General features: G+C 33.9%; 1 protein-coding gene across 1 annotated transcript in view; it reads left to right on the forward strand.

The window, feature by feature from the left end:
• Positions 1–268: 268 nt before the first annotated feature.
• Positions 269–22678, forward strand: part of LOC117178663 (pancreatic lipase-related protein 2-like) — a 248376-nt gene continuing 225966 nt past the window's right edge. The window contains exons 1-3 of the mRNA XM_033370088.1: positions 269–296; positions 479–918; positions 1001–1352. Of these exons, the coding sequence (XP_033225979.1) occupies positions 541–918; positions 1001–1352 (730 nt within the window). The 5' untranslated portion in view covers positions 269–296; positions 479–540. The remainder of the gene's footprint in view (positions 297–478; positions 919–1000; positions 1353–22678) is intronic.

Raw genomic sequence — 22678 nt, forward strand, 5'->3', positions numbered from 1 at the left:
AACCAGATATTTGTATATTATTCGTTCGAGAATATTCTTTGTGCTAGCTTTCAATGTAATGTAGAAGAAACAGCATGTGGTTATGGAAGTTAATCGCATGCAGCAACTTGCAGTTAATCATGGATTTCTTAGGGATCATAACTTTTTTATAATGAAAATAATGACAAAAAATTGTGGTCGATCACGCAACTCTACACAGTACAAAAGATCTTTAATTTTGTTGTCAAAGCCAGAAAAACGTTGCGACGAAAGTGCTGTCATGATGTTACTCTACATTCTACCGTTACTTCTTTTAGGTAAAACTGGTTATATTTATAATAAATTAAAAAAGAGTGAGACAGAAAAGACAGACCACAAACAAGGAGAACATTTCTCCGTTCCAGAAAGTTAAATTGAGTTATTGGCTTACCGAAAAAAATGAGTTCGAACAATTGGTTACGTTAATCTCGGTATAAGTCGTTCATTCGATGTCTTACAGGTTCTTCAACGTTTTCTGTTAATGGATCAAGAAATCATCAACAGGACAGCTTGCATGACATTATGCTCAATGAAGCGATTTTAGACGCTTTGGTGAACCCTACATTGGGAATTCAAGACGATCGAAAACTTTTGTCAAGTATTCTGGAGGCTGTCGTGATTCCCGAAAGAGACGTTAGTTTCCTGCTATTCACCAAAGTTAATTTCGATAAACCATTTCTAATGAAGTTGGGGGACTCCGAAAATTTGCAAAACTCTTCTTTTAACGCTTTGCATCCAACCAAAATTATCATTCATGGCTGGACCGATAGTTCACAGACATCCTGGCTACAAGAAATGCGCAAAAACTATCTCAACGTCGGTGACTACAACGTTATTTGTATAAACTGGTTCGCTGGATCAGCCAAAGAGTATCTAGCAGCAGCAAAGATAACTCGACAAGTCAGCATTCTGCCAACATCATATTCTTCAGATGAAAATTATTTTCTTGTTCAGTGTAGTGGTCGATGATTCCATGTTACAGGTTGGTGAGTACTTGGCCAAATTTCTGGAGTTTCTTCGAATGAAGGGAAACCTCGCCCTAAACGACGTTCACATCTTAGGACATAGCCTGGGAGCTCACGTTGCTGGCTTCACTGGTGCTTATATGTCAGGAAAAATTGGAAGGATTACTGGAATGGACCCAGCAAGACCTGGATTTGAGACACCCAGACTTAATGATCCCAAGAATCGGCTGGATGCGTCTGCTGCGAAATTCGTCGATGTTATTCACACTTGTGCTGGCACCATTGGATTTGTAAAACCTATAGGTCACGCTGACTTCTACCCTAATGGAGGGACGTTCAGACAACCAGGTTGTCCTATTTTGATGACACGTAAGTGAAAATCTCATTATTTTCATTCGCGTATTTATTTTTCATATAATAAAGCGCGATTTTTGTCCAATGATATATTCCTGATATCCATTTTCAAAAAAAACTTAGTCTAGCAGGATTCTCGCAAACTTCATTTTTAACCTTTCGACTATTACCATACACCCTAGATTAAAATAATTTGGGACTATTGTTTTAAAATTTATAACTTTAAAGCATGTCTTAGGATGGAGATTATTGTACCATCTAGTAAAAATAAAAGATATGAAAATTTAAGACTTTTTCATAAACAATTTATTTTGAACAATGTTTTTATACTAAAAAAATGTTTGGCATTATCCTAACATATTTAGAAATGTTTCAAGTATGGCCCACAATGTTTTTTGCTATAATCGGTTCGATATTTTTAAAATAGCAGTCATTTACTAAAACAATATGGTCAGTTTGACCTAGTGTGTGGTGCATGAAACAAGGCATGGACTTTTACTACAAAATAAATGTTTTTTTTTGTGTAAATTATGTTTTAGTACTACGGTCAGAGCTGTCAAAGTGGACCATTCAGTTTCTGTAAGGGTACACGGCGTACAATATAGAGCCTTGGAAGTTGATTCCGGAATAAAAAGTGAAGGACATTTTTGGTTTATTTTTGACCCCTCTATAGAATGACTGGGTTTTAATTATGAAAGAGCCCTATTTTCCATTTTTACAACGTTTTTGGCAAAATTTTCAACTTTTCTTATCAATTTTGTTTATAAAAAGTAAGACAGTTTTTTATCAATTTAAATATTGTCATTCTATTAAGAATTTAATGCGCTTTAATTTTATTCAAATTTTTGTTGAAATCGGTCTTGTCGTTCTCGAGCTATCGTGCATGCCAGTTCGACAAAGGTTAAAGTTATCGTTTTTCGCGGTCGCGAATGACGATAAGGACCAGTTTTTCTAATTTGCGAGCCATTTTCGGTACGTAAATGGTTTTAAACTGGTAGAAATACGATGCTGGACAAACTTCTATCACAATAGATAGAGTTTACCTGAAACGGGTGGCACATAATCAGTATCACAGTATCACTGGTGCTGATCGTTCCTTCACTATCACCCTCAATGACGTGCATGTCGTTTCCTGCTTTCTTATGTTGCAGCGAGGGACGACGAGGGACGAGCTGAGTTGTATGTGGCGCTGGGTGGCATCTAAATCTACTATTGCATGTAACACGTGGTAAAAATACCAAAAAATGTTTTTTATTTAACAATATACAATAGATATCAATTAATAGTAACTGAAAACAGGCGCTAAGCTAAATATTTATTTTTTCAACCCCTAGTAATATACGTGAAATATTATTATTTAAATAAATGAAAATAGAATTAGATTAGCTTCCAATATTAGTTTTAATATTTTTATAACCATTAAAAATAATTAAACATATCAATTATAAAATTATATTCATTAATTAGGGGACAACCGGTTACGAGTTAAAAATATTTAATTAATTTCAACTAAGTAATTAATATAAGTTATAAACAAAAATTGATTAGCATTGCTCCTTTTCTAAGAGTTTCAGTGTAGCATATTTACTCTAAAAGATGGGTTTCATTTACAATAATTCGATACAAATAATAATGTATTTACATTAATTTATTTGAAAATAATCTAAATAACATATTTATAATTTTGTTATTTAACTTGATTTAGAGATTAAATATGTATTTCATACGTTCTTTACTGGTATTTATATATACATATGTGCTCAATTTAAATTGACACTACGTCTTCAGCCTCTAAATCCAATTTAATAATCAAATTAGAAATACAATATTTAGTTTTTTACAATTTCAGCAGATAAAGTATTAGATTTGTGTACAATTTGACACCCCCCCCCCCTGTTTGTTGTCAAATGTCCACTTTTTTCAAGATTAAAAAATTCCGTGTACGGTTAATCGTAGCACTTAAGAAAATGAACATTTTGTCCTAACTGCTTTTTTTGATTAACAACATTACTAGAGTTATAGCACTTATAACATTAAAAAAAAAAACGAAAATGTAAATTTTGAGGACGCGTAGTTTTTGTTTTATTCGTAAAAAAAACAACATAAAAATTTAAATTTGTAGACTAACGATACAAGCTACGAACAAAATAAAGAGGCAACATTTGTTCTTCCAAAAAACGATCTGGAAATTCTTTATTAATCATTTTTAAATGGAATGCGCAGTTCTGTGCGTTACTTCCAAACTACACAATATTTTTGGCCGAAAACTTTGGACTTGCAAATAAACATAGTAACTAATCTCCCGGAACTAATCCTTTTTGCAGGCACTCAAAAAAGTTTATTTCATAAATAATTTCTAGATTATCGGAAACGCAGAGATGAAAAACGACGTAACCTCAAAATAATACATATGCATAAAATTTTTATTTAGCACAATAAATTTTTTTGTTATTATCCCTCAAAAAAGAGTCCGGGGACGTCCGTTATGATATTTTATAGCATCTCCGAATTAGGTTTTTGAAAATTTTCATTTTTGTGGAAAACAAGCCGGGGAAACTTTAAGTATCACATGCGCTTAAATAAAAATGGAAAAAACAGAGCCTGTCTGCACATTTGCCATGTGTTTGTTGGCAAATTTAAGTTTTCATGTCACCCGGCGCTACCTACTACTCAGCTTACACGAGCAAGCTGCGTAAACTAACTCGCAATTAACAGAAATACGTGGACGATACATAGGGCTCGTTTTACCAAACAAGGATACTTGCATAAATGCATAAATGAAAATGTGTTCCTATACTAAAGTTATTGGCGCAAACGGTTTTTTTGGAATATCTCCGTTCAACCCAGGCAGGCTTAACAGATGTTTTCAGTTTGAGCGGCAGTATAGTCGAAAGGTTAAAATTTCTTGACATTTTCGTGAATTTTGTGTGACTAATTTTCCATTTCAGAAACTGTAGTAACAATCAGGTAAAAAAATAGGTTTCTTCAACAAATGCATGAAAAATGTAGGGTTTCCAGCGTATAATACTGGCCAGAGTAGTTGTGAGAAGTGAGTGGACCAACCGATAACGATAAGTTATTATAAATCACCAGGCATATCAAACTGTGTGTAAAATAAGGGCCAGAAATGAGCGCCCTCTACCCTCAACATTCCTATATTAAAAAGCAGCTTGGTGATTGTGATGTTTTGTAATGAGATGTCATCTAAGAGCAATTCAATTAGCTGAAACTCCATTCGCTTTCTGTACAGTTATTGGCTGTCCATTTATAAGGCGCGATTATTACTGGAGAATTTCGCTTTTATAAGAAGTAATCACCTTCGTAGAAGGCTTATTCATAATGCACTTATCGTTGTAAAATGAACGTTCGTATGCTGGTAAAGTAGACATATTTAGGTATACATAAAATTCCCTTGACGTTCGTTACTTAAAAAAAGGCTTTTCTTTGACAGTTCATTTCTATCTAAAATTGTTTCAAAAGAGTACCGCTTTTTTAAATGAAATTTTTTGAAATTTCGGAAAGATATATGCATTGTCAATTTCATAATAAATTTTACAATTTTTGTTATTTAAGGCTGTTGGAATGGTGGGTCAAAAATGGCGAAATCTGTCGGGCATTCAAATTTTGCCTCAAAGATTCGATAAATCTGGAGCATGGTTTTAAAAAGGCACTTTAAACATTTTCTTTACTCTGAAAATGGTTCTAGAGTGGCAGGATGGTGGCCGACTGACTGTGGAACAGCCATGTCAATATCTTCATATTTCATATTTTAACTTATTAGTTCCTAATATTTCAAGCGCATCTATAATGTGTTATAACTCCCTATTTTTGCATAGTAACATATATGCCTAGAAAACAATTTTAAATCTTTTTAGTAAACACAATGTTGGTTGGTTGTAATGTAATGTGGGCGGGGACCGTGAAGCACCCCCCTGGCGCTTAAGCTACAAAGCCTATCGTGCCACACGCGTGTTTTGTCTCAAGGCAGTACTTCGAATCCGACCATCTGCGTCGAGTGTTTTTGAATCTCGGCGGCTCTCCGTTGTTACCAACATTCTGAGATTATACCTCTCAGGTGCTAGGCCTACCCATTGCACAGCTAGGGACGCCCTTCCTTGTCACTGTTAAACAAAGTGAGCCTCGCTAGCTATGCAGTCCCCAAGCCCCCCTAGCAGGCTAGGGTGGGGGGAGCGATCCCTTTGAGGTCATCAGTTAGACGCACAGATTCGAAGTTATGCCCTATTGTGTTATGTAAGTGTATGTGTGTGTATGCTCATTACGCGAAAGCGTCCAGCGGCCATCCTATGTGGTTGCCCCCATACGGAGCCTCCAAGCGCAAGGAGATCGCTGACTCATTTTCGAGTCTTCTTAAAATCAGCTTCGACCCCTAAGTTTGGGCCCCGTATGGAGCGCGTTTATCCTTGGTAAGGCATCAGCTTTTTCTGAGGGGATCTACAGTTTAAGATGGATTCAAAACCACCGAAGTCCCGGTGAAAGTACGAAAAATTTCCATTAGTACCCGCACAGGGATCGAACCCCGGTCCTCCTTCTTGGAAGCCTGGCGCGCTATCGTCTGAGCAAAAACTTATTAAAATTTAAACGATGTTACTATTTAACATTTGAAAATAATTTTTTAATCATTTTCACTGAATATTAAAGAGAAAATATGAATTAAAGTATCGGTCAATAATCCTGGCATATTGGAATACATCTTAGATTTGAATTTGAATAAAAAGTAAATAATATTCTTAAAATTTATTTTCGAATGTGTAATAAACATTATTGATAACAAAGTATAAAAAGAATATCTTCAAGAAAAATGTTGAGTAGTGTGAAGTTTAAAATTACTGTGTTCTCTTGCTTTTGAATACATAATGGATATAATGTATTTGAAATTAAATTGAAATACATTTTATAACGCTCTTTTCTCGTGAGGACAGAGAAAAATTCAACCAAAATATTCTGCCCCATTTTTTTTACCTCTGGACTTACTTGGCTACACATATGGGGCGTTACCCAATAAGAAGGACTCTCTTGGCTGATGCCAGGTGTGATTAACACCGCCCAGAATGTTATAGTAAATAAATAAGGATTATATAATTTATTCAAAATTTTCAAGAAGATGAAATCTAGAATTAGCAAAATAGGAAATGACTGTATAGTCGCTCTATCTACAACCAACTATTCCATTCTGTATAACAATCAAATCGTTCAATAAATTTGGTGTTATCAAATGACCTTTAGGTAAACAAAAATACGAAAAAGTGGAACAGCCGCTCTATCTATTTCTCTATCTATCTATTACTCCATTTTGCATCGCAATCAAACCGCTCAGTTTACTAAATTCTAACAATCAAATTTGATTTTGTTAACATTCGCAGAATACTACAGGAACTGATTAAATTTTTGTAAACAAACATTGTGTCTGGATTGACATAAGGGCTGAAGAGTTACTACGCTGTATTGACTGCTCTGTCTCAAAAACTACTGCCTTAGTCAACTCTATGGCCCCTGTGCTCATTTCGGAGGGAATTAGGGACCTTGCATTTTCGCTCCGTGGCCGTTTCACTTATTCCTCTGGCAATCTGCTATTAAAAGGCCATCAGCCCCGCAGCCGAAGCAAAATTGCAGTGTTTTGACGTACATGTTCTCCATATGTGCCCAGTACTCCGACAATTGAAACATTCGCACCTAAATCGGTTAGTGGACCCCTCGCGTTGGCTACTACTAAATTGAGATTTGCTTTCTAAGCGCTTCCCTATACTCGGCCTGTTTCTCTTGGTTCGGGGTCCTTAGGGTCTTGATTTAATCAAATTAATTGGCGACTAGTGCTGAAAGATTGCTCAAACTCAAATTCTCTTGTTTGGCTCTCCCATATTGAAACCTTGATTCTAGTGATATGATTGTTCAAATCTTCTAAGGCCGGTTCAGGCTTAGTCAACTTGTTTATTGTTGACCTTCATATAACTAAAATATACTATTTTCGAACACAATATTATCTTTTACATTTTACGAAATAATCGTCCGCTCACAGCGGAAAGGAAATTTTACAAAAACTATGTTTGGCGACCATTGACGCCCCAATCGAAAAACATTACCCAACAACTCAAACCCTCAGAAGAAAAAACCGCTTACCAGAGAGAAAGCCGGTTCTTCCGGAAGTCCGTTAATATTAAGCAATTAAAGAGTGTCCTTCGTAAATTTGTACTCGTATCCAATTTTATTCACCGTTCCAGAAAAGCAAAGGTAATGTGAAGAATCATATTCTGACGGAAAAATTTTTCTCTCGGTCACGGCTTAACACGGAAAACGGGGACCTCTCGCTTCTCGGGCAACTTACCCAGTCGCTCCCCTATCCCGCAGCGTAGGAATACCGGCGGACTACTTGCAATGCTGGCCCGCATTTATGGGGCGAATCGAGCGCTACCCGCAGGTAGATGTGTAGGTTGCGTTCTAACTCAAGATTTCTACCTTACCAGCATCGAGAAGCTTCCACCTGTAGTGGTTCGTGTCCATGCTAAGCTTCGAGAACGTTCCTGAAGGGTCCTGATGACGTCACGACTGCGTAATAGTCTGTAGACAAATTCATGTAAACAGGTTCATGGTTATTGTGAGAAAAATATGGATGATTTATTGCTTCTTAATAGATGAGACGTTCGTTAATTGCGCAAAAGACGTAGGTGTATAGGTGACATTTGATATGGAGAGCTACGTATGGCATCCTGTTTTGACTATTAATTTGATTTATTGCTTCCTGATAGATGATACTTTAAACTAAAAATTCCTGCCTTTATTTATTTAATCCGTATAAGCTTCTAGAAAATTCTCGGAAGATCTGATGACGTCATAGAATAATATTGCACAATTCTGTGAAGGTTCAACTTGCGAAAAACAAGTTTCAAGGTTATCACACGCATGTGTCAATTTTAAATGAGAAAAACAACGATGATTTAATTCTTCCTTCCAGATAATACATTACATTATTTATTTGACCCGTATAAGCTTCTTGAATGTTCTCAGCGGGTCTTTATTTTTAAGGCAAAGAAGGAGATATATTTTATGGGCAAAAGAATAAAAGATATGAACATATAGTTTCTAGAATATTCTCGATGACTTTCGAGAACAATGTTGCATCATATGATGCAATAGCGGATAATATTGTGCAAAAGTCTCCAGAAATTGGTAGAGGGGGTAAGCGTCTATAAAAATAGGCCAGTTCTTCTTCATCATTTATTTTCAGATGTCAGATTATAAAGAAGAAAGGCGACAAGAGCTAGAAAATCGTGTAATCGTATTTCAAAATAACATGAGAGACCTAAAAGAAGTGATATAAGTGCGAATCGATTTACAAACTTTAACGAGAAATTTAAGAGGTCGAAACTAAACAAAATTACTTTAATGAGAAAGTTCAATACTGTGAATATTAACAAGTGAAGATGGATTTCGCAAAATTAAACAAAATTGCAGTCAACAAGGATTTTCTTCCAACAGAAAAGCTCAAGGATCTGGAGCTGAAAAAAAGCTATGAAATTACAAACATCAAAAGAGTAGGAACCCAATTTGGAGTGCGGTACATTGTCACTGTAGAAAACAAATTAGCAGTGTTTCTACTGGTAAGGATGACTAGTCTGTTGAAGGAAGATGAAAAATTGCTGCTGGGAATGAAAAAATCCTTAGAAGATGGCGATCTCTGCATGCGGTATTTGGGTGGAAGCTACAGCTGCATCGAATTTGTGAAGAAACATGTATAAAGTGTGGGCAGTCTTCATTTCTCCCTCAGTCTGTGACAGCCTTCAGTGATATATTCATCATGCCTTATACACCTCGAAATCAAATGTTACATGCGACCACATATAACCTAAATTGATCATTCATGAAGCAAATTGTCATCGGTGCTGATTTAAAAAAAGACGGAAATCTCGCCTCATCAGTGAAACTGCAGACTCGTCATCCTCGTTTAAGTGTAACCTTGAATCCTGAAAAGTGGAAATTATGCATAAGTTACTTTAACCTGATTTCACTGTTCTTTGATGGTCAAGAAAAGCAGCAACGCATCGACTGTGTAAATTTCTATGTACACATGAGTGTAGCATTCGGTGATTATATAGTGACTTTGGAGCATTATCAAGAAACTCAAAAATATTATCCGATTGTATATATCTGAAATATTATCCGAAATTATCTGGTGTAAAGTGAAATCATCTCGTGTGAACGGTGTGAAATATTTTATACGGAAAAATTATGCATGTTTAAAGAGTAAAGCAATGAAAAAATTAATATTTGCTAATCTTAAGCGACTTGAAATTCTGTTTCTTGAAATAATTACTTTTTATAATCATAATGTGTGTGAAGAAGTGACTGCGGCTGAAACAAAAACAGGACATATAAAATTTGGGGGCAAAAACGGAACATCAATTTTTCGGAGTAAAAAAGGAACAAACAAATCTTCTGAATAAAAACGGAACAAAGTTTCTTCCGAGTAAATATACAAAAACTGTGTAATGATAAAGAAATATGATCAGTAATAAAGTTAAATGGAGAAAAATTAATATTTTAAGATTTCAGCGTAAAAGTGAAGATTATTCTATTATTTTGAATGCGGGATTTTTCCATGTATCTAAAATGTCATTATAAGAATAGGATACTCAGAAACTTGTTTATTTCTATTTCCATAGCAGCAGCCGCATAGGTTCCTATTCTCCAAAAGAGAACGTGTTTTAAATATATTTAATTCTTTGTAATTTTACCGACAGATAACCTCACAAAGATGCCTTCTATTCCCCAAAAGTGTTCAATTTTTAAGATTATTTAGTTCCTTCTAATAAGTTCACAAAATATGTGTAATAAATTGTTTTAATTCCTTCATGTGGAATATAAGTTTTGTAAATTTAATTTTAATCATTTCAAGTTCGCCTCTCTAGAGTTAAACTTATTTTAATTCACACATTTTAATAGATATCTTTGTTGCATTTTTTAAGAAGTTTAAATAAATTATTAAAATATAAATAAATATAAATTTGAATATTTTCCGATTGGACAAGTTATAAAAAGATTTAATAATGAAAAATAGGTTAAATAAATGCTTTCGTTAAATTTTACTAAGTCGATTGAGAGACATAAGATTTGCACTTTTTCTGTTCCCGTTGGGGGATTTTTAGACGCAGGAAAAAGCGCGTATTCATAGGAATACAAATTCTTAATTTTTTTTAATTCAATGCTTATTACCGGGTGCGTAGCATAGTTTGCCAAAGGATACAAATAATGAGCAATGTAAAATAATGTTTTACAAATCAATGTTGATGTCTGACAGTATTTTTTGAACTGACATTAGAAAAAGTTTCACAGCATTATTTAATTTAGAAAAACCTCAAGCGGTAAAGTTACTCCGTATCTTAAAAACGAGTTGTCTAAAGATGCGAAAATACAATAATATGTATTTGACAACAATTCGTATAAGTAAACGTACGGCCGAGCATCCTGAACCCTACATTTTTTTATTGAACGATTTCCGATTATCATATTATTTCATTATTTTTGTCTTCGAATATTTCTTTAACTAAAACTGGTCAAAAGGATTAATTTCAAATGGATATAGACGTAAAAAATTAGTCCGTCTAGGCGTCAAGCACACAAAGCGTTTGTTTCAACAATTAAAAAATATGTTAAATAAAAAATGTTACTGTTCATCTTCATGAACGGTATCATTTATTCGAAAAATAATGCATCTTCAGGATTGACAGGGGGAAAAATTATTTTTACAAATAATAATTTTTAAGTAAACTGAAAAATAGTTTTAAAATACTTCGGCGTGAATGTGACCAGAAACTTGTCTCTTAATTCGAATGAGTGAAATTGCGCTGTAAATCAGTGTGACCCTTATATCTATCAGGAGAACAATTGAATCAGTTGAATCATTCGAGTATGGAGTGCTATTTTCTATTTTTTGGGTCTCTTTCTGGGAACGATACAAGGGGGTTGGTACTAGATAAAAATTGTACATAAATAGTAATTAACAAACAATAAATAGCAAATAGTTAATAATAACAAATACGGGTATAAAATTCATATCGTCAAAGATTTCGCAAAGATTTCAATAATTTCACAAATGTTGCCCATTATTTCGCAAAGATTTGCAAGGATTTCAAAAAGATTTGACAAAGATTCCAATGATTTTTAAAGATTTCAAAGAGTTCACAAAGTTTTCAATTATTTTGGGTAGGTTTAAAAGATTTTTCAAAGGCTTCCATGGTTTCCCAAAGATTTCACAAAGACTTCAATTATTTCATAAAAATTTCCGATAGTTTTCAAATATTATACAAATATTTCAATAATCTCGCAACGATTTAAATAATTTCACCAATATTTCAAAAATATTACAATTATTAAGGAAACATATCCAAATATTACAAATTATTCGCAAACATTTATGATAGATTTAAAAGATTTTACAAAGATTTCAATGATTTCCCAAAGAAATAACAAAAATTTTTAAGGTTTCGCAAAGATTTCGGATAGTTTTAAAAGGTTTTACAGGCTTCAATGATTTCTCAAAGGTTTCAACAGTTTCACAAATATTTCCAAATATTTCAAAAATATTCGAAATTTTCGACAAAGATTTCAATGATTTCCTGAAGGCATCGATTAAGAAGATTTCACAAAGATGTCAATTATTTGGAGACAATTGTCAATCATTTAAACAACTACCAATCACTAAATTATGTCTTTTTATGGGAGAGATGAAGAAAATGGTATCTTTTCGATTCGCTTACACAATGTCGTTTGTCGCAAAAAGCTCATTTGGAGTTTTGAGGGTGATTTTTGGAGTATAAAAAACAACCTTCTTGGATAAGGTATTGAATTTTAAAATCAATGAGTCTTATTGCAAGCTTTGCTTTTAATCAGATTTTCTTCGGAAATGAAACAAATTAAAACTCTTGAAATGCAAGATATGCATGCCATTTTTACATTCCCATTCATGAGGGTGTAATGTAATCGTCGAAATTTTCGATCTCTGATTTTTAATATATATTTACGTTTCTGCATGCACAGAATCCGAAGACCATACAATTTTATCAGTGTCTGTTTGTATGTCTGCCTGTATATCTATATGTATGTATGGTTACCTGAATGTTGTAGCCATGCTAACTTTTGAAGGATTTGTCTAATCGAGTCAGCCTTTGATACACTTTTTAAGATTCCCAAAATAAAGATTAGGTTCGTTAAGGCCATGTGATGAGCATAACAGCTGATCAAGTCAGCTCTAAGATCAATATTTTTTCACCCATATTAAAAAATAAAAGTTTAAATAAAGCGGAAATTTTTTTCGGGAAATGTTAATAAATATTAAAGGATCGTTTGTGGCCTTGCAAAGAGTTGAAGGTAGAAAAAAGTTTATTTATGCAAATAATGATTATCGACGGACGCATTTAGGTTTTACAGCAGAAGTTTGACTTTTAACTTTCTCTGACGGTAATCATGCAATCTGTTTTACCCACAGACCCTAGAAGTTCGAAGTTGTCAACTCGCTGCGCTAGTGCTGCTTTGACACAGCTGATACCAGACTGATACGTATGTCAGACCAAATATGTTTATTTGCATTTCAAGTGCAAACTTTAGTTTTTGCATTATTTGTGCATAATGCTCGTGAGCGATTTTTGTTGTTTTGCCCCACTTTGATAAATATAAACCTCATAACTAGTCCATGGACAATATTGCAAATTGCTTGCAGGGTTTCACGACATCACGGTCGGAATTTCTCCAAAATAGTAATTAAAAAAAACTTTTTTCACTATTCTAATTATTTAGTAGCAGAGACATATTCTTACATGCCTTCTATTTATCGTGCCAAATTTTTAACACAATATTTCATTCCGTGTGGACGTAAGTTGGTAAAGAAAACTTCCACTGGCATTTTCTTCAAAAAAATTTTTTCTCAAAATTTCCACCGGAGCAAAGCAGAGACATGGACTTTATTACCTCCTCTTTCATTTTCCAAACTTTCAGAGCGATACCTCATTTCGTTTAGACGTAAGTTGGGAAAGAAAAATTGAAGACCAGGTTTGGTCACGTGACCCTCTCGTTACATGGCCTTAAGCAGATATTTTCAACCAAAATTAAAAATTTTAGAGCATTTTCAAAATTTGGCATTTTTTTCTTCAAATTTGACATTTTTTCTTCAAATTTTAGAAATTTCTCTCAAAATTTCTTTTAGATGGGTAGAAAACTTGTAAATTATTCAAGTAAAATGTTCAATTTCACTGAAAATTAGAAATGTTATATACTTTTGAAAATTTTGAAATTGTTCAGAAAAATAGAAACAAAATATTTTTCTGATTGATTAGGACATTTCATTTAATTTCTTCTTTGGATATTAAATATATTTAGAAACTATCTGAGTTAACTTTTTCAATTCGACAAAAATGCAAAAAGTTAGAGCTTTTTCAAAATTTCAACAAAAAAAAAAGTTATAAGTTTCAGGAATGTTTGCTAAATTTTCTGGCACGTGGCAAAAAGACTTGCAAATTATCCTTATGACATTTTTTAATTCGACAAAATTAAAAAAGTTATATACTTTTCAATATTTTCAAAACTTTAAAAAAAAAGGAAAAAAATGGTTTAGGTTAAGAAATATCAATCCAAATTTCTACTGGATATAAAATATGTGTAGTTCGAAACTATTCTCATTAAGTTTCTTAATTAGACAAAAGTTTAAAAATTTGAATCATTTTCAATATATCCGATTTTTGTTTTCAGCAGATCCGTATTTGAAAACAAATCGTAAAAAAAGTTGAAGTACTTTTGCCTACATGTACTAACTTTGTATATGTACGTACATATAAAGAGAGCACTTTCACTGGTTTTAGTTAAAGAAATATTCGAAGATAAAAATAACGAAATAATATGAAAAGTAGAAATCGTGTAATGAAAAATCTATGGTTCAGGGAGCTCGGCCGTACGTTTGCTTATACGAACTGTTGCAAAATACACATTATTGTATTTTCGCATCTTTAGACCGCTTCTTTTTACGATACGGAGTAACTTTACGGCTCGAGGTTTTTCTAAATTAAATAATGCTGATACTTTTTTGTAATGTAAGTTTAAAAAACACTGTCAGGCATCAACATTTTTTTACATCGTTCTTCATTTTTATGCTTTGCTGAACTACGCTACGCATATTTCTCTAACAATAAACATTTGATAATTTGATAATCAGAATAGCGGTTATCATTTATTTTTGTAAACTATTGTATTTTGCTTTTTTGATATTGTTTTTCATTTGGGATTCTTCAATGTTGATCAAATGATAATCCACAGCTGGGCAAGGTTCGAGCGTCTATCCCCACCTAACATCCGTCCGTTCATCCCCTCCCTCCAGCCGGGCGCTCGTTTGTTCCATTTTTACTCGACGAATCAGTATGTTTCATTTTTTCTCGGAAGAAATTTTGTTCCGTTTTTATTCGAAAGATTTGTTTGTTCCCTTTTTACTCTTTTTTACTTTCAGCCGCTCATATATATATATATATATTGATCATCATCAACTTTACTCAGAAAAAACTTAAAATCAAGATAAAAGATACTTTTAAAATAGACTTATCTACCCAACTATTGCGTGAGTCAACAAAACCTAACCATTTTACAAATAACTTATTTCCTCGCTTTTTCAGTACTTTTTCCAGAAGATAAATGTTTGGATGTCTAACTTTGCCTAGTTCCTGTTCATAAAAACTGCCTGCAATAGCTTTACATTGATAATATTTAATCATATACGTCACTGGTCCAGTATTCTTGACATGGCTCATAGTAAATATTTCAGTTGTCCAATTGCGTGTGTAGTTTTTCTCAAAAACATGTTTAAATTTACTTATACGCACTTTATCTCCAACTTTAAATTTCACTTTCTCAGCTGCTTGTTTTATACACTTGTAATTCCCCTGTAAGCTAAGTTGCATCTACATTTTATTCTTTAAAGTACGGTTAAATCGCTCGCAAATGGATGCTTTTAAATTACTAAATGCCGAGTACAAATTTATCTTGTATCGCTTCATAAGATTTTCAAATTGCGAATTGTAAAATTCTTTTCCTCTATCGACATGTACATGTATCCTTTGTTTACAATGCCATGAATATGGAAATGTCGACGTTGGTAATTTCGTCTAGCTGGCTTGTGCAACTCCTTCACCAACAGGAGTTTCACAGCGTCCATTTTTGAGTTCATTCAGCCTGGTGTACAATTGACTAATGAGCTCAGAATTTCAATACACAAGTTTTTGAATTGATTCAACATCAATTTTCACATTTTTGAAATGTTTATCTGTGAAATTTTCCAGAGTTTCAATCATTATTGTATTATTGACTACTTTGGTTCGCAAATAAGCTATAACATCATATAGTCTGATGTTCACGCTGTATCATATGTTGTACCATATTCAGATTCACACCATCATCCTGCTCTTGAGCTTCAGTCACTTTACACAGCCTCTTATTATTCATATCAGAATTTCCTTCAAATGTGACATTGAAGCCAATTCCAGGATGACCGCGACTTGTTCTCTGGGCTCCCTTGGAATGACGTCCGAATACATCCATGCTCATCTTGAAAATGATGAAAATCTTGATGAAGATCCATTAATATATAATTCTAGCTTCTCGTAGTTCTTCGATAATTAATATAATTTCGTTGGTGTGACTTGGATTTCCAGCTGATTCAGACGCTAAGACTAAGCGTTATCGATCTACAAATTAATTCGGATCATCACAGTAAATGTAATCCATTAGACTTTTCTCTCTAGCAATCAGGTATTGTACTCGTAGGATCACAACTTCACCTGTTAATGATTTCTGCTCTTTACTTCGTCTCTTTAAATTTTTTGATGGAGATGGGGTAATTAATTTCATTATAAAGTTCTTATATTTAAAGGCCTTACTGTCACGAATTTCTCCATTCGACTTATAATGTTTTTATATGCGTTTGTTGCAATAACAATTTATCTATAATTTTCATGATCATTGGGAGGATTCTTGAGGTACTTTTATAAATAAAAGTTCAAGCAAGCCTTTACTTTTGGGAAAATTCAAATTACCCACATGAATATAGTTCTGAATGAAGCTTATCTGACAATCTCCAATCATTAATCTATCTTTAGTTTATTTTCTTACTCCATACACATTATCGAGTTCTCTACTTCATCCTTCTAACATTATGAGATACTTGTTTGCATCATCATCAATCCATGAAGATGTAGGTGCTTCTGAGTTGTTTTCCGCTTCACTACCAGTTGATGTCTCTAAATTACTGGGATCTACAGTCTCGTCTGCTTCTTCCTCATCTTAATTAATTGATTTATATGACAGATCATCGTCACTTTCTTCAGCTTTATTCTTTGCTTCTTCTTTCCTTCTAATTGGTACAATTTTTTTCATATTCTTGAAACCGTCAACAATTTTCTCGAGTGGATTAACAATGGGTTTCAAAAGTATCATTTAATGTACCCTCAACTGTTTCTTTTCCCAACTTTATTAATTTAGGTTTTGGTCAAATTGATTCACTAACTCTAGTGATTTGTTGCAAAATATTCTTTTTCTTTTGAAAATTCTCCTGACGCATCTTAAACACGCATTTTTAAATTGTGAATAAGTCATATCAGCATTTACATGATCATCATAAATGCGCTTCATCTTCATTTCATCTTGCTTGAATAACACAAGTAAATTAACATTGTCGCGTACAAAATGTTTAGGAACATGAGCATATGTCTCACTCAAGTAAAAAGAGTCCACATCCTTGTGTCTCCAGATAGAAATGAATGCTCTTATATTATCTTGTTTCTCACAAGCCAGCTCATAAAATACAATTACTGAGTTTGGTTTTACTTCACTTGGCGTTATAACCTCTTCATGCTAAATGATAGGATAGTACTCAACGCCATCTACTGATTGAAGGACTTTTTCAAAAAATTCATACTTAGGTTGTTTTACAGTTTTTGAGTAGATGTGCATATTTTTAAATCTCAAGCTATTTGGATGTATCAGTAGAGCCAGCAAAGCATTTGTCTTTCCACAGTTGAAAGTTCCACAAAATATAGCTCGTACACTGCTTGGTAGCAAATGTCCGTGTCGTTTTTCTCTGTTCTCGTTTTGAACAAGCGTATCAAAATTCTAAATAGGTATTTTCACAGGATATGCTTTAAACTGCATCTTGACAAAGACTGATTGGACACTGCTTGCAAAGAACAGATATAGCCTACTCATAAAATAGAGAAAACATAGACTAGAAACTCAGCTGATAGTGTACTAGCTGAAAAAGCTAATAAACGTGTCTTTGCTCGGCACGCAGTTATAGGTGAAAAGGCAGGCGCTTGGAGAGTAGCAAACGGAATTGAAGGCGAAATCAAAATTTGGGATGGGTGTCAGCAAGAATAGAAGTTCTGCCACTTCATTGAGAAAAATTGTCGCTGCAGCTAAAAAGTCCATGACTTCGAGCAATGATGCGCAAACTGCCATTAAATCTGTATTTATAGGCGCACGCGCAGCTGTGATGAAGTCTGGTGAAAGAAGAAATGTGAATAAACCTTGTATTCTACTTGTACGGGCCAAAGTAGGAGGATTTTTACCCTTTCTTATACCCGTTTTTGCGGGTCTCTGTGCTGCTGAAGAACTAGCTGGTGGAGCTTCATCTAAAATCATATAAACATGGAGCAGGACTCAAATACAAAAAAAAAACTAAAAGTGAAGCTACCTCATCGAGCCTTGACTGATGAAGATTGACTAAAATTTGCCAAATATTGGAAGATTCCACATTTTCGAGGTGTTTTTATGCGAAATGGATTACCAAAGGGTGGACCACGTAAATATGAATGTGCTATTGTTAATCTTGATGATGAAAAAGGACCAGGAACACATTGGTGTGCCTATAAAAAGATTAACGGTCAAATAATTTATTTCGATAGCTTCGGTAATCTGCGACCACCTTCGGATCTCTTCAAGTATTTCGGTATTTTTAGCATAAAGTATAATCACGAGCGATATCAAAATTACGATACATTTGTGTGTGGACACTTATGTTTGCAATTTCTATGCAATCAGTTAAAATCTAAAAGTACGTTTATTTTATACAAGTGAGGGATCAGCATAAGAACTCTTAATTCAAGAACATAACATTAATATAACATTTAATAATAATAGTAATAATAAGTATCCAGAGGTGACTGTTATCACCTCCAACGCTCGTGGCCGTTCGTAATTGTATACCTACAACATCATCGCAGGAGGTTTCGACCATCGTATTAAATTATTTGAATTAACTTATAACATTCAAATCTCATCAGTCACTTGACTTAGTCACTTGACTAAGGTCATATAGTACATATTATTCATGAATTTTCCCCTCTAGTGCCACCTGGATATAAGATAGTGGAAGTACCATCTCATTTCATTTACCTAACAGTCGCCGTGCAGACAATAGATCATATACAGCTCCGTACAGTTGATCAAGATGGACATGTAGTCAATTTTCGTGGTAAAGTTGTAACAATCAGACTGCACATTGCAAGATTGGCTTTGGTTATAACCAATCAGCACAATGCTACAAACTAATCAGTCGATCTAATAAGTCTGGGCCTGAAGCTCAGAAAAAGACGAAGAGAATAAAGAGATTTAAGATTTTTTGTACCTGCATCTGTCAATTTGTCTATCAACGATTGACTATTTGTCATGGAGGGGGAAATTTTTAATATTAAAGCACCAATCATCTTTGATGAGTCGATTGCACCCTGTGAAATTTATGCGCATCAGCCTTATGTCTCATCGACCTTCAACAACAGTGATCAAGTTCGGATTGTCGTTCAAAATCAGGACCAGTATCTCCTGCCGAGCAAAAGTTCATTTCACGTGCATGGAAGAATCGTAAAAACTGATGGAGCACGAGTAACAAACACATCTTTAGTTTCTAATGCCATCTATCATTTGTTTGAAGAAGCAAGATATGAAATCAATGCAATAGAAATTGATAGAAATAAAAATGTTGGTCTGACTGGTCTTATAAAAATTATGTATATCTAAATCCAGGACAATTACATTACATACAGAATACTGGTTGGCTTGATGTAAATAATAACAATCAATCACTAACAAACGTCACTGGCTACTTTGATATAGCCATACCTCATAGCATGATATTTGGTTTTGCTGAAGATTATCACAAAATCATTTTCAATGCTAAACATGAACTCATTTTGACAAGATCAAAAACTGATACCAATGACATCTTGAAAACAGCCCCTCTTGAGCAGTATAAAATTCAAATCAATAAAATAGAGTGGTTATTGCCTAGCGTTCTACTGTCTGATTCACGAAAATTTCAGTTTGCTAAAATATATTGAAAAAGATACATCTATTCCAATAAGTTTTCGAATTTGGGAACTATAAATATCCCCTAGTTCCAACGACTTCAAACTATATTTGCACTTTAAAAATCTCAACACAATTGGCAAAACGGAGATTTTTTATACTAGGATTTCAGACAAACAGAAAAAATACTATTACTAGTAACTGTAGCAACTTTGATCACTGCAATTTAACTAATGTAAAACTGCTTTTAAATGATCAGTGCTATTATAGAAATTTGAATCTTGATATTAATCGAAATCAGTATGCTCTTCTTAACGAAATGTATATAAACTACTCTAAACAGAATGAGTCACTGAAATTCGAGCCAGTAGACTTTTGTTTTGAATTTCAAACTATTGAAAATTTTTCCGCTCAAACATCAGCGTATTGCTTAATTTTGCATGATCGTATAGTTGAGTATAAACCAATTAGTAGGGTGGTGAAAAAGTTGGTATAAAAATGCTATAACCAAGTAAAAATAGTTTAGTTGCGCAGGGCTTCAAGTTGCCAGACAATAAATTTGTATTGAAAGAATTTGTTATTTTACCACTCTTCGATGACACAGGAAAAAAACTATATTCGTTTCTCTTTCAATTACTTTGCGACTGGAAGATCGTTCCACAAAAATATATATCTATAAACATTTGGACAGAGTGTAATCATCATGGAATACCTTGTAATGTTGGTGATTTGCCGTATTCTTTAGTACCTTTAAAACTCGAGGACATTTTAGATGATGCAACAACAATTTATGTAAAAAGATTGGAAAAAAAAGAATTGATTGAAGCAATTTGTAGAAATATCATGCGAAATTGTTGACCTGCTTAATCTTAAATGTCCTTCGCTGCAAAAATTGCGTGAGATGTATGAACTTGAATATATTGTGTGTACGAATCATATGTATGGAAATTACTCTGATTGCGCAATTGAAAATGTAATTTTATTGGAATACTGGATGATTTTAGAAGAGTTGTTATATATTGATTATTATTTTGATTTATAGAGATTAGAAATGATTTTTTCTATATATATTTAATCTAATTAGTTTTAATATATATGATCTACTGATTTTTTTAGAAATGAAATAAAAAATAAAATGGAAAGTAACTTGTGTTTTTTTTCTCAGAGTTCCCTGTCCTTATAATAAGTGCGAATAGTAGATTTGCGAATGGGTAGGCCAGTGAACATCGTTGGCATTGTGGCTTCACGAAACGTCGTCCTCGGCATTGGGAGATTACGTCTGCTGGATCAGGTTGCATCCGATACCTAAATCAGTTAAAGAAAAATGCTCTGCATTGAACTTTTTTCAGTTTAAGTTTAAGCAAATGTTTTTTATTCAAATAAATGTACATAAAATTATGATTTTCAGGGTTGCATTCAATAAAAAACACAATTTTATATTCAGCTATTTTTTATTTTTATTTTGCAATGCCTTGTATTTTTTAAAAACAATTGTACAGTTTTTTCGATTCCTCCTTATCATTTTTGCATATATATAATTTACATTATATCAATATTAAAAAACATTATTTTAATTGCAATCACTGTAGACTATAATATGCCGGCTAAGATCTGCTATATTAAGGATTTATATACGGTATATTCTGTTTCTTTCACTCGTAGACTCATATATACAGTATGTTCTATCTCTATCTTTCTCACTCCTGCACTAGTATATACAATCTTTACTAGCTTAGGTTTGTAATACAGTATATTCTATCTCGCTCTCACTTCTCCGCTCATATTTCACCTTGCTTGGTTTCTTTTCACATATACAATGTTACTAGCTTACAATGACAATTTTTTACACAGATATAAACAAATATTCAATACTTATACATTTTTACATTGCATCGACTTCCATTGGTTCATAGACTCTATATTTATATCTCCATGAAAGAGTATTTGTGGTACCGAGGAGCAGCATTCGTTTGTCATCATACCAACTGAGAGCAATCTTATCTTGGATGATGGTGTGAACTTCATGTTTTCGGCTTCGGATTAGGTGTTGGGTTTTAATTAGATCATCGAAGCACTTCTGATAATCATTTTGTGGTATAGCCTTGAGTTCTTTCAGCGATGCAGTTTTTATCTCTTTAATCGTTGAAAATCGATGTCCTTTCATGGGTCTCTTCAGTTTTAGGAAAAGAAAAAAGTCACTGGGGGCCAAATCCAGTGAATATGGAGGCTGAGGCATGACTGTGGTGCTGTTTTTGGTCAGAAAATCTTTCACAAGCAACGATGAATGAGCAGGTGCATTATCGTGATGCAAAAGCCACGAATTGTTTTTCCAAAGTTCCGGACGTTTTTTGCGTATCGCCCCTCGCAAACGGCGCATAACTTGAAGGTAATATTCCTTATTGACCGTACGACCTTGTGGTAAGAATTCCTGATGCACTACGCCATGGTAATCAAAGAAGACAGTGAGCAAAACCTTCACATTTGACCGAACTTGACGTACTTTTTTCGGTTTTGGAGACTCAGGATGCTTCCACTGAGACGGTTGGGCTTTAGTTTCGACGTCATAACCATATATCCACGATTCATACCCAGTTATAACCCTTTTGAGAAAATCAGGATCATTATTGACTTCATTCAACATCTCCTGAGCGATGGTCATGCGATGGATCTTTTGATCAAAATTAAGCAGTATTGGAACAAATTTCGCTGACACACGTCTCATGCCCAAAACGTCCGAAAAGATAGCATGGCATGAGCCAACCGATATGCTAACATCTTCAGCAACTTCTCTGATGGTAATTCGGCGATTTTTCAACGACATTTCTTCCACTATTTGAACGTTTTCATCTGTTGTTTACGTGCTGGGACCTCCAGGGCGAGGTTCGTCTTCGAGTTCCTCTCGGCCTTCTTGGAACAGCTTGTACCACTTATACACATTTTTCTTACGCAGAGTAGACTCACCGTATACAACTGTCAACATTTCAAGAGTTTTAGAG

This window comes from Belonocnema kinseyi, chromosome 8, assembly GCF_010883055.1.
Source record: "Belonocnema kinseyi isolate 2016_QV_RU_SX_M_011 chromosome 8, B_treatae_v1, whole genome shotgun sequence".
Lineage (NCBI taxonomy): Eukaryota > Metazoa > Arthropoda > Insecta > Hymenoptera > Cynipidae > Belonocnema > Belonocnema kinseyi.